This window comes from Oreochromis niloticus, linkage group LG17, assembly GCF_001858045.2.
Source record: "Oreochromis niloticus isolate F11D_XX linkage group LG17, O_niloticus_UMD_NMBU, whole genome shotgun sequence".
NCBI classification, from domain to species: Eukaryota; Metazoa; Chordata; class Actinopteri; order Cichliformes; family Cichlidae; genus Oreochromis; species Oreochromis niloticus.
In genome coordinates this window covers 27,214,281-27,227,781 of record NC_031981.2, presented here as the reverse complement: position 1 = coordinate 27,227,781, position 13,501 = coordinate 27,214,281, and the positions used below count along the sequence as shown (strand labels likewise).

General features: G+C 42.1%; 1 protein-coding gene across 1 annotated transcript; it reads right to left on the bottom strand.

Moving 5' to 3' along the window:
- Window positions 1-3,908: 3,908 nt before the first annotated feature.
- LOC100699873 (forkhead box C1-A) lies at window positions 3,909-7,586 on the bottom strand. The gene has a single exon (XM_005462044.4). It carries the CDS (start codon window positions 7,236-7,238, stop codon window positions 5,823-5,825), a length of 1,416 nt encoding a protein of 471 aa, XP_005462101.1. The 5' UTR covers window positions 7,239-7,586; the 3' UTR covers window positions 3,909-5,822.
- Window positions 7,587-13,501: the final 5,915 nt, after the last annotated feature.

The following is a 13,501-nucleotide window of genomic DNA, read 5'->3' as shown; positions in this document are numbered from 1 at the left end:
TCTGTTTGTTTTCTCATGAAACACAATAAATTCTATACAAGGCCTTATTTTTTTTTATTTTTTTAATTCTAAGGAAATGTGGGAAATAAAAGCTGCAAATCCAGGTTTGAACCGCAGGTTGCGTGCGCGGAGTGTGCATGTGCACGCGCATGGGATCCCCAGTCTGTGCAGAGGTCTGGCTCTTCTCGTGTTGTTTCTTTCCTCTCTGTTTGCTCCTAATTCCAAGTTTTTCTTTAGAATTTACCAGAACACTGCGCTCCTTTATTCTGAGGGAAATGCGTTTTTCTCCTGCACTCATCTACCTGGAAACATCTAGATCTGGATCGTGAGCGGCCTTGTGGCCTAAAATGAATGCCCGCATTTAAACTGTTGGCCCTGACTTGGTGTGACCCTGACGGTGACGGTTGCTGGGTGTGTTGGACACTCGTAACTGTTCCCACTTTGCAGAAGTTGGATGACTTCTTCTTCCTTAACAGCCACACTGCTTTCTCTTTGCTCGTCTTTATTGTTTAAATCGAGGTATTGAATCCAAAAGGGTCGTTTTCACGAGGGCACGTCAATCATACTTGTTTAAGAAAAAGAGTATATTTGATTAAAATGGTGCGACTGGAAGTGCTGCAGTGCTGTCATGTGTCTAACAGCCTAGTCATCCATCCTCTGCTGTTATTGACTGTATAGGAGACCTGACGCTCTCTATAGATTACATGATATTATTTGTTGTGTTTAATGATGGGCCTTACTATCTTACATCCTGCCCTCCTGTATCACACTATTAATAAATATGAATGCAGACGCAATCTAGTGTGTTTACAGTATTTGTGGAAATTTATCTCTTTTTAAAAACAGTCGAACAGTAACTCTGCATTTATATCTTCAAAAAATACAGTATGTGCGTGTAGCCAAAATCTACTTTATCACAAATGAAAGTGCACGTGCACCAGGATGGCCTCTCTCAGATGTAGTATAGGATATTTTATTAAAGTATTATTACAAATATTTTTTAAACCGGACCTAACTGGAATCACTCTAATGTAATGCGCCTTTTCTCAATTTCCCGAAAGTCATTAAAGTTGTGAAATAAGTTTTTTGTTTTGTTTGAGTTTTTTTGGTTGTTTTTTTAAGTGCAGCATCTTATTTCCACGTGGAATGCTAAATGAAGTATCTCCGATTTAAATGCAGCACTCGGGTAAATGTCGGTCCCTCCTCAGAGCACACTGCTGCTGTCAGGTTTTGACATTCAACTTGCGCGGACCCTGAAGGTCTCCCTGAGCGGTCTGTGGAGGTGGGATCGCCTGTGTGTTTTTCTGGACGGCACCTACAGGACATTTAAAAGTCTCTGTGATCGTCCTGGACAGCGCTGAGTCTGTGCGGACGCCAGATTGGAAACAGATGTTGCTCTGAGGTTGTTTGGGCCCCCGAAAGCGCGCTGAGAGCACACAACACACTGAGCCCGCGGCCTCACACAGGTGCACCGAGTATTCCCCTTTAATAACACTTAGGCACGTTTTGTGATCGGGTCTGCTGTTGGCGCACAAACAAAGAAAAGATGACTGAGATTTGAACCGAGAAGGAGTCTCGGAAGGAGGAGGGGAGCAGACTTGTGCAGCTAAATAAACGTTTTTAAGGAGATTAAACGGCTCTAAAGTCACGATTTTCAGAATTCCTGAAAAACGCGAATATAATAATTTTCTGTCAAATCAAACGCACGAGAGATATTGTAGGGGGAGATAATCCCTCGAGTGAAAGCTGCAGGAGGGAGAAGCTGCTCTTTTCTTTCAAAGCTCCAACTTTACTGAGCACATTTGGACAGACGGCCACAGAGTGGAAGACGGAGAAAAGGATCCGACCAGTGCCCTCTATCATTTGTTATTAGGAAGAGAAAATACTGATCTCGCCCCTGAATATTATCCGTCCATCCATTTTTTAAACCTCTTATGGAGTGAGCCTATCCCAGCTGACATATGAGAGGTACGGACAGGTCGCCAGCCCATCACAGGGCCTCACCGAAGATCAAGTTCAATTAAATTAACACGAATCTGAGCACTATCCCGGGACAGGGGAGGTCACCTGCTTGTCGTGTTACTGAGATATCAAGGACATAAAAGAGATCCCATTCTTTATTATTACTGCTGGTCTATAGTGCAGATGCCTTAAAATATTACGATTAAAAAAACATGAAAACAGTGTAAATACACATAAAAAATTAAACAAATGCTGGAATTTAAAAAATCTGAAAATTCATAGTGCGAAACTGGCAAACTACGTGACTAGAGCCTTCACCAAAAATCCACGCAGACAGCAGGCACAAAACAAGACGCAAAATAAACAGTTTACACTGAAGCCTCGATTTCAGCCCGCTATAGGCTAAACGGTGAATCCTCACTTCTTTAATTGGTTTGATACGTAAGCTGGGCGAAGGACTGAAGTCATTAGGACGCCATGGACGCCTTTCTTTCTTTTTCTTTTAAGAAAAATAATACATCGAGGAAAAAAACGCAGGAGGCCAGATTCGTGCAGGGTTAAATACAGACGCGATTTCAATCACTGCTGGGATTTAGCTCTGCTCCCGCGAACACACACACACACACACACCTCAAACAGCAGAGGTGAGGAGTGTGTCAGGGGGGTACGGGCTTACAGTTTAACTGTGAGATGGCCGCAGTTGCCAGAACTTATATGCATATAAAATGCAAATTTGAAGTATTAAAAAAATAAAAACAATAACAAAAAAATTAAGCTGTGGATACAAAAGGTCTGTAATGATGGGAGAATCTGGTTGGTAGTTTGGACGCAAAACGCGCAGCGAGTGTCAGTGTGGAAACTGTTCCTATTTAATTTCAGGCTCAACCTTCAGAAATAATAAAAGTTTAAACTAGAACAAAATGCATAACACCCGTGAAAATGCGTTAAACTCTGTAGAGACTTTTATTCTATGTTGTTTTTTCTGTGTGAAACAGAAAGCTTTTTAAGCAGTCAGTAGAAAATAGAGCCTCCTTATTATTTTTTTAAAAAGCCCCCTTCAAATGTGTGGGGCACCCACGTTTCCAGGAGCTTCATATGTTTCCCCATAAGCGCTCTGATACCTGCCAAACCTTTAGGGCGCATGCTGTGGGCTATCGGGTTGCTTTGTCACTCGTGACTACGGCACTTGTGCAAAGATCTGGCCTTCAACGCTAATCAGACACTGGGATGAATTCCCCGTGTAGAACATCTGCAGACTGCCGGGGCCGTAAACTACACCTACGCACGTGTGATCCCTCGAGGCTACAGTCATACTAATGTGAACATTAAAGTATCCCGAATGCGGCATTAAACAATAATTCCTTAACCGGGGCTTCTGTGAGCACTTCAGTGCGCGCCTAAAAGCTCCCCTTCTCTTCCGGGACTCCCTTTAGTTTGACTGTTTGTTATTGTTTGATACACTGCAGGCCGTGAAGCTGCCACGGCCAGCCTGCGATGTGCACTGCATGTGAAGCTGCTTTAGATAAAGCAGGGACGGGCTTTAACGCAGGCTGCTCACCGTCCTTCCCTAAAGTGCATTGTTGACATCCTCTCCACTGACCTCCATCACCTCCTCCTGTCTTGTACTTGCAATGAAAAACGATTGGCTTTTCCTTCCTGACTCTTGAGTGCTGATCAATCACAAAGACGTTTGTTTGGAGGGAATAACGCGTTTCTCGTATTAGCCTGCGCTCTGCGTGCAACTGGTGGTTATTTCCACATTTATTTATTTGATTTGTATGTAGTGCAGATTGCATTTGAACCGCAGTCTTAACCTCACCTGCGTGGTTTGTAGCAGAGGAGAAACGGCACATTGTTTATGTTAGCTTTAATGAGCTTGACTCATCTGACTGCTGGCCCTGGGGAGCGTTTGTGTGCTGGATTGTTTTCTTTCTTTCTTTCTTTTCTTTTTTTTTTTTTTTAACTTTTACTGACTCATTAAAAACCAATCCACACGGGCCGAAAACTAACAGTCACGTTTAAGCTTCAACTACCAGCTATTTAACACACACACACACACACACACACTACTCTGTTTTGTTTTCAGCTTTCAAGTCCTGCAGCTGGATGATTGCAGAGGTTAGAAGGCGCCATTAAAAGAATTATTGTTATTATTATTATTATTGTTGTTATTATCATTGTGTGGCGTATATGTACTCGCTAATAAGATTATAATAATAATAAATAATAATAATATAATAATTGTTTAAGGGGTAATTAAGGGGTTCCCGCCATGATGTTATATATAACGGATATTTTTCCTGATTATTTTCTTCTAACTTTATATATATGTATATATATAGTTTTTTTTTAAAGTCAGTTTTTTAAAACAACCACAGAGACCATATCTAATTGACACTGAGCATGCGTGTCTCCGTGTAAAACTGCCTACGCGCATAAGAATGAAATTTGAAAGGCCGCTGTAAAGTTTTAATAGCAACCTTGTTTTTTTGTTGCTTTTATAAGGGAGGTGGTGGTGGGGGGGTGTCCCCACGTCATTGGGGAATTACTGGAATAAACACGTGACACAGCAGCAATATTTCAATCAGCCAGTGCTGCGGTAAATCTCGAGCCTCCAGGAACCAAACAAACATTTAAAAATAAAGCAAAGCTGGCTGCAGTACATCCCTCTGTCACAGATCGTATCCATCAGGCCTTCATCCTCGTGCATCAACAAGGACCCCCCACCACCCCCACCCCACGCGGGGGTCTGCTCCAGCAGCAAAATGAACTCTGAAGACAAATCCAAAAACAACTGCATCCAAAAAGCTCCTATCATCATTCCCAAACAGCAGTCAGACGGAAGCCTGCTCACTTTGTAATGACTGATTTGTTTTGCTGTCAAGGCCTTCAGTGAGTTCAGACCGCGTTGGTGAGCTGCTGCCACACGTGCATTTATTTACCGCCGGCGTTTACACTCCAGGACTGAACATATACAGCGCGCAGGTGAGGCTGGAGCCTCGCATTAAAAAAAGAAAATGGCATCTGTTAGGCTGCTTTCACTTTGAAAGGTAACCTCGGCTCGCCTGTGCAGGGCCACAGTCTGAATTTAACTAAATATAAAGCCTTCACAGTTCCACCGAGTTATAAAAGCTTTTCCCTCAAGTTGGAAAATTTATGTATTCACTTAAATACTTTAATACGCGTAAATTGGTTTTTGTTTGCTTGTTTCTTTCTCTTTCTCTCTTTAAAAAATCAGAACGTTTAGGTGAATTTAGCGCTTTATAATACATTTTAAATGTTTTGAATTGAAATATATTTTAACTACTGTGCAGCTATTTCTAAATTCAAGAAATGTCCCTTTACTTTGGCTCTAGCGTTACTAATAAATCACTCAAATTCAAATAAACGGCACTTTATTAAACAAAACAAAATGTAATGCCTTCAAAATATTTTTTTAAACAAATAACACAAAATGAATAGAATAAGTCAGTATAGGCTACACAGTCCCTCTATTTCTATACAAGAACTGGGACAATTAAAATGCAGCAATAAGAAAACTGCGGAGAGGAAAAAAGTGTTTGGTCCTCAATATCCAACCACTCCCTTTTCCTAAAAAATAAATTACTATATTAGGCTATAATTTACAGTCTAGTCGTAACAGCCGGGTTTGAGCCATCTTTAGAAACTATTCTCGAAGTGAGAGGGAAGGAAACTTACGTGTTTTTGGTGTTACACAGCTCTGCACAAAAAATACAAAAGACAAAAAATCTCTCTGAATCGCTTGTCCATTCGGAGTGTGAATGAAAGACCAAAAGTACAAAAAAATATATAGAGAAATTATATATTAGAGTTATTAATTTAAAAGAAGCGCTTGGCTTTCAGAACTTGCTGCAGTCATAAACAAAAGCTCCTGAGGTGCGGTAGATGGACTGTCCGGACGGGAAGGCCATCTGACAGCTATTATTCCCGTTCACTGGAGAGCCGTTCAGCCCGATCCGCTGGGACTCAAAGATCTCCCGCACCGAGTGGAAGTTCTGCTGCTGCGCCGGGTAACCCGGGCTCAAGTGACTCAGGTCCCCATACCAGGATGCGAGCCGACCCTGGTGCGCGTGGTGACCGTCCTGGCCCGCCTGGCTCAGGTTTCCGTGCCCAAGTGAGGATGCGGTGGTCGTGGTGATGCAGTAATCGGGCAGAGCCTCGTCCACCGTGGTGGAAGGGGCCAGGTGGCCGCCGGAGGATCTATCCCCTGCGTACAGGCTCATGGCTTGCATGTTGCAGTGATAAGTGGCGTTGGAGCTCGTGGAAATGACGTTCTGGTTGCAGGTCGTTGAGCTGTAAGCGGGCGTCTGGTTCGGCGAGTAGCTGAGCGACAGTGAAGGGGCGATACCTGTCCGAGAGGAGGCGATGTGAGGTGGGGAGAGCTCGGCCTGCGGAGACCCCCGCATGGAGGTCATGATGTTATCCACGCTGAAGCCCTGCGCAGGGGCCTGGCCGTGGTGATGGTGCTCGGTTCCTTCGATGCTGAGTGACCGGGTGGAGGGGACGCTGTGCGGGCTGCCCGTTGACAGGCTGCTTCTGCTGTCTGGACTCTCGATTTTAGGCACGGCGCCCAGGGTCGGGGATGCGGCCTGAGGCGGCGTGGAGTTCCCATTCTCAGTCTTTATATCCTGGATCCGCACCGGCTGGGAGCCCTGCATGGGCGTCTCGGGCTCCCGGCCCGCGGTGCGCACAGAAGGATCTTTGCTTTGCCTGTCCCGCTCGTCCTTGTCCCTCTGCACGTCCTTCTTTTTGAACCTCTTCCGGCGCCGTAGAAAGCTGCCGTTCTCAAACATGTTGTAGGAGTCCGGGTCCAAAGTCCAGTAGCTGCCCTTACCGGGCTTCTTGTCGTCCCGGGGCACTTTAACAAAGCACTCGTTGAGGGACAGGTTGTGCCGTATGCTGTTCTGCCAGCCCTGTTTGTTGTCCCGGTAGAAGGGGAACCTCTCCATGATAAACTGATAAATCCCGTTCAGGGTGATCTTCTTCTCTGGCGAGTTCTGAATCGCCATGGTGATGAGGGCGATGTAGCTGTAAGGGGGTTTCACCATGTCCTTCGGCTGGTGCTGAGGAGTGTACGGTCCGTACGGCCGGGCCATGCTGGCCGGGTACTGCTCGTGGGCTGCATGCGAGTACATGCTCATAGCCGCAGGCATTCCCGTGTATCCCCCGCCGGCCCGGTAGTAGCTCTGATCGCTGCTGATGTAGGGCACGACTCCCAAAGAATTGGGACTGGAGACGGAATAACGCGCCTGCATCCTGCGCAATGCGTAAAACCTCCCCAAAGCGCTCTCCCTCCACAAACTGTCACAACTTCAGCTTGCGCTCCGATCTCTCTCGCAGCTCTCTGTTCACTATGGAAGTTCCTTTTTCTAAGCCGCAGCTCGCCAGGGTGAACCGAAGAGAGCACGCACTGCTACAGTGAACATTTGGAAACTAAGAGGGCTGGAGGAGTCGCAACGAGGAACTTTTTTTTACCCTTCACATTTTTTCCTCCCTTTTGGCTGCTCGGACTGCTCCACCCCGAATCCGAATGTGTGCTCCATTATCCAATGGGACGGCGAAATGAACCTGTGGAAACGCTGCACGGTGATAAAAGTTACTACCCCCACTCTTTCCTCCACCACTCCTTCTCCTCCTCCCCCGCACTTCTTTCCCTGACTTCTCAGTTCAGATCACAGAATTATTAAAATGCTTTTCAGGGTGTGCCCAAAGTGCCAAAAGATTCATTTATTGGCCCAAATTGCGAGTTATTTATTATTTTCTATTAGTTCTTCATATTGAGACTCGTAAAATAACTTCACGGTGAAAATGGAGAAAGTGGATTTATTGTGTATAAATGATCGGAATAAGGTTTTTTTGTTTTGTTTTTTTTGGTTACCACACATTCTTAAGGAATTTCTCTCATAGCAGACACGAGCCTGATATCAATTTCCAAAATTTAAAAAAACGCGAACGCGTTCGTGCACAATTAAACCTGCAGTTAAATCCCGTCAGTGATGCACGGTGATCTGAGACCTGTCAGTTTTGTGAGAAATCAGATGAGCCTGAGCCTCTGAATAAACAAGCGGACATGAAAGAGCGTGGATGCCTCCCCGCTCCTCCCCGACAGCGCCGGTGGGCGGTGTGCGCAAACTAATTAAAGGCTAAATGAAGATCATTTGGCCCAGCTGGGTGTGGAGTAGTTCCCCAGGGCGCGAGCGGCTGCTGAGACGTTTTTGAAAGATGAAGACCTCCAAATGTGATTCGCACTAGACGGAGTGTTAATAGAGCCATGGAAGTTCTGGGTGATTTCTGTGAGGCTGGGGGTAAAAATAAAAAGTGTGAGAGGTGTTAGCCGAATTCAAAATAATTTAAAGGCTTTAGAAATTTACATTTGTTTATTTAGATATTCTTTCAAATAATCTAAATGATTAATCTTATCATACAAACTAAGAACTTAATTGAAGATAAGATTTAAAAAAACTAAACTATGTGGTTTGTTTTGTTGCTGATTTTCTGGTAAAGACGGACTTCCCCGCCATGCTGCTCTATTTCAGGCAAAACTCATATTTCTCTCATGTTTTTAAAGTTCAATATTGTAGAGAATAATTTTCACAGAGAAGTCCGTCACATTTTCTGTTATAAATCAAGTTTTTACCGGTGTTAGTTAATGAAAAGATGTGTTTATTATTACTTAAGAACTTATTAATATAAAAAATAATATTAAACAAAGCAGGCCTGCATGGAGCACCGCGTGGCTTTCTCTGAAATATTTATTTATTTATTTTCTTAAACGATGCTTGAATGAAGGAGACACGAAACTCAAAGAATCATAAACGAAAAGCTTTTGGTGATGTAAGTATAAACAAGTGTTTGAAAAACCGTATTTGGAGGCAAAGCAAATTCTCAGGCAGTTTTTTATGAAATGTAAACAGTTATGTCATCGGGACATAAAATCCGCATCTATAAAATCAAAGTCAAAACTCAATATTTGATAATGCTTCTGCGTTAGGCCTTGAAGAGCACAGAGACTCATCTGTTGAAAACACTGCAAAATGCAAAACAAAACAAAAAAATCATTCACGTCTCTGCGAACTAACTGCGCTAAGATCAGTGACACTCTCAGTTTACCCCTGAGCAAACATCTTCACATCAACTTCCGATTCACAAAAGTCTGAAGTCTCCCGACAAAAGAGCAGGGATTAATAAAATAAACAGGCCTCGTGCAACAAACAGGCCCATGTCGACATGTTTATGCTGAGCTCGCTTTTGAAAACTGCCGAGACTTGAACATTTTCAGAGACAGTTTTCACAATTTCAATTTTCCTGCAGCACAAGAGAAAAGTGGAGAAACTAGTTTTTGTTTAGCTATAAAATCAGTTAATTTCTCACGTGTGTGTGTGATTATTCAGCTCTTTGTTCTGCTATTTGCATGTGTTTGCAGGGCCAGAGGAGACAAACGCTTTCACCTGTGAGGACCACGCACTCTGTGTTTCTGGCTGACCGGCAAACACGTCAGCTGGCTCCGCCACATCCAAAGCACACCCCTCTATCTGTCACGGCTGACATCTCAATGAAATACAACTACACCCTGTAATAATAATAATGTTAATAATAATAAAAAAAATAATGATAATACTCCCTTCTGTCAAAAACCCCACACCAAATTCAAAGGTTCTTATAATGACCTGCAAAAGGTTTTAAACCATCTATATAAAAATGGTTTAATGAGACATTTATTGAGTTCTTCAGCAGAGATCAGCGCTGGTATCAAGCCGGACGCGGTTCTTCTCCTAATGTGAAAGAGAACAGCTCCCCCGAGTGGTCAGTACATAAAAGTGCAAAATGCAGGCTGTTTTCGCATCAGCAGTTGTAATCAGTATTAAGTAACGTTAGGCAATTAAACCTAACTACATTATAATTTGAGTTCCGGTCATTTCGCTCTGGTAAGCCGCATAATAAACTATAACAGCAGCTGTTCACAGGTGTAACATATAAATGTATCCGACGACAAGGTTAACTCCTCTTTGAGCAGAGGCGGGGAACTTTGTGTAAACAAGAACACTATAAACACAGCTGTGAGAAATTAAAAGTAGAATTTTGTAATTGTTGTCAAATACTACACATTAAAACGCAAACTGTAGATGCACAGAACTGCTACTGTGTGCTCTTAAAAAACATCAGAAATATCATATTAGAAATATAAGTTATGGCTGAGGTGCTGCGCTATAAATTACGGATACCCTGATATATTTAAAATGTCAGCAAATGAAACGATATATTGCTGAAGTGAGACTGTCACACTAAACTTATATTTATTATAAGTATCATGTTTAAAAGCGAAATGCTGATATTGTGTCAGTAATACTAAAGTGATATTTGTGATATATGTGATGTTTGTGAAAAAGACTTTAATAAACAAAGTAATAAGTCTGACCATATGATTGCTATTTGTTTGTTTGTTTATTAAGTTTTAAATACACAACATGATAATATTACATATCCTTTTTAGTTTTTGGTCACGATGATCATGAAGTAAGAATCTGATGTGTAATTTGTTTCATAAGAACTGCTGAAACATTTAGTTTTATCTCAGAGATGCAGTTGAACATGTGTTGCAGTCTATAGTGACAAGTATAAGGAATCCAAATGTGGCGATATAATATTAACTATATTTAAAATTAATATTCTATTCAATTCACAATTCACCTATTTATATAGCGCCAAATCACAACAACAGTCGCCTCAAGGCGCTTTATATTGTAAGGTAGACCCTACAATAATACATTGAGAGAAACCAGCTTATTTCTGGTTTTCATTGTCTGACTGCCTGATCTTCCACACTACTGATCCCAGTAGTGTATTATAACCATCACCTTTAAAGGTGAAATGCTGATATTGCGTCAGTAATGCACATGACCATCTGCCACCCTTCTTTTTGTTTTTGTACAGTCGTGTTTACAGATTCTCTCACTACCTTCATGCACATTACTGATCCCTGTAGTGTGGAAACAGGCAACAAAAACAGCTTAAATGACAGTTTTCCAATATTGCTTAAACTCGTTTCTTTCTAAGTACTTTTCTGAAAATTATTAACACAAAATCCTTTTTACCCACCCACAAAAACCTCTGACACATTTGGCAGAATCCCATCCAAACAGTCTGATCTGCGCTCTAAACCCACACAGTGTCTTCAGGTCACCCACACAACCAGTCAAAATAATAACATTACTGAGCATTCATTATGTACTATGGGTCAAAAAGCAAAAAGTGGAAGCGCAGTGATCAGCACACAGGACTCAAGTCACACATAATTCTAAGAGGTAAGCAGGAGAGACTTCGCTTTAAGTGATTAGGATGATAGATGGATGGACAACAACGTGGTCAATCACGGCGTCTTAAACTACTGCTCTTCAGCGTCAGCTTCCTCATCCTCCATCTATTCCTGCTATGAACCTGCAGCCACTCTTTATACTGCGTCACGTGATTCTATCATTCATCACAAGTGAGTCATTATAGAATATGCGTTTTGGTGATTGAGATTGTGTTTAGAGTTGTGATTGATTTAATAAACTGGCTTTGGGACGTTTGGTCTTTGGGTTTAAATGGTATACTGGTTCCACCTACTGGCAAATTGATGCATGTACATCATAAGCAGCACAACATGAGAATTCACAATAAAAAATAATGGGTTGCTTACCCAGTGACAAGCTTTATGTATGTTAGTCCTGAGCCTCACAATAGTTTGCGATATTATGTTTAAGACTCCCCCACACGGGATTGACTGTAAAAAATTTTGTAGGCACTTTAATGTCATCACCATTGTTTCTATAAAATGCCTTATTAGATACAGATGAGTTTCCCAACCTCAGTCATCCATCGAGAAAGCACATTAAAATAAATAGCTGCCAGTCATCCATGTGCAAAAGATTCATTTTCTCTTTGATTCTGTCTTTGATGCTTCAGCCGTGATTGGTTTAGAGAGGGTAAAGCTGTTTTCAAGGCCACATTTGGTCGTTCCCCCCTCCCATTTAACCCTAAACTGGACATTTAAGATCAGCCGACAGAAAGAGCTCGCTGGAATCCCAAATACGGGGTTTAATAAGAATCATATCAACAAGCAGTGAGCTGTTTCTGATTAAGTGACTCTGAGTATGCAATCCATTTCGAATGAGATCTGGACTAAGAGAGAAAGTGAGCAGAGTAAATGATCTAAGCAGTATTAACTACAAACAGAAAACATAGTTCAATAATTATCTGTCTTTGACTATCAGCTTTACTGGGATTTTGTACCCAAATTTTCTAGCATGAGGGAAAAAAATGCCAGTGGCTGCTTTAATTATGTTGCTATTTTTAAACAAGAAATTTCTACAATATCACCCCTATTGGTTACCATAGCGATGTGTTATTTATCTTAGTAGGTAAATAACTACAACGCGGATAATTACTCAAACCAATAAAATCTGTTTAAACTAAGCAGGAATAGAAAACGTTGCTGCTGAACTCTGCCCCCTAGTGGAGCATTTAAAACCAACAACCATTATATTTTTTTCTTTAAAAAAAAATATAAAAAGAAAGAAACATGTTTGGTTAGTGAGTGTAAATGCGCTTCTCTTCACACTGCGTGGAATATAGTTGTTTAACCATTAGAGGTCTAATGGCAACTGATCCGGTCAATTCAAGACCTTAGAGTCAAAGCTATTCTATGTCCCCCCTCTTACCAGATCTTTCCCATCTGCTTGGTGAGATTCATTAAAAGCCCTCAAATTCACCCCTCCTCACTAACTTCACGTACGTCTACTCCAGCAGGCCGTCAGTCTTGCTGCCCACACCCAGCGTCAGCACACGAGTTTCTGCTTTAGAAAGGTTAGGAGCAAAGCAGTTTAACCTGCCTGTCAGATAAGAGCCACAGAACAAAAATGTTTCTATGATGCCAAGAAGTCTGCACCTGGAGGGTGTTTTTTAAAGTAGCCAGATATGTTTGTAGGCTCTGTAGAACTGATTGACCTCTGCATTATCCAGTGGCAAGAAGAGATGTCCTGTTTTAAGGTGCGTAACTGGTGACAGTAGCATGGTGTCCAAGCTCTGACCTCAGAAGCTGATGATATAGGGAGCAAAAACGGCCTGTGGCCTGTACAGGAGGAGTGTTCCTGGCTGAAGCCCATTTCTGTTCTAGGAGTTCTTGAAGTGAAGCAAAAGAGAAGAGCAACACCTGTGGTAACATTGAAACAAATACTCACACACAGCTTCACGCCCACTTCCAAAGTACGAGCCTAGCCCTGCCTACAGACATGTTGCCACATGGTCCAGTTATGCTTGACTGAAATCTGCCTATGAGGATGATAACCACAGTATCTATTACACCACAGTCTCTCTTGTGATGTTTTTTTCTTGTGAGGTATTTAAAAGTGTTTGAAAAGTATGCCAGTCAGTCAGACACCACTAAACTACTGGTGACAGTGTACACTAATCAATTTAATTAAATTCGGTGTTATTTTTTATTAACAATGGTTACCTGAAATAAATAGGCCATTCGTCA

Bases quoted from the DNA above. Each gene is read 5' to 3' on its own strand.
- LOC100699873 (XM_005462044.4), bottom strand. From the start codon at position 7,238: ATGCAGGCGCGTTATTCCGTCTCCAGTCCCAATTCTTTGGGAGTCGTG.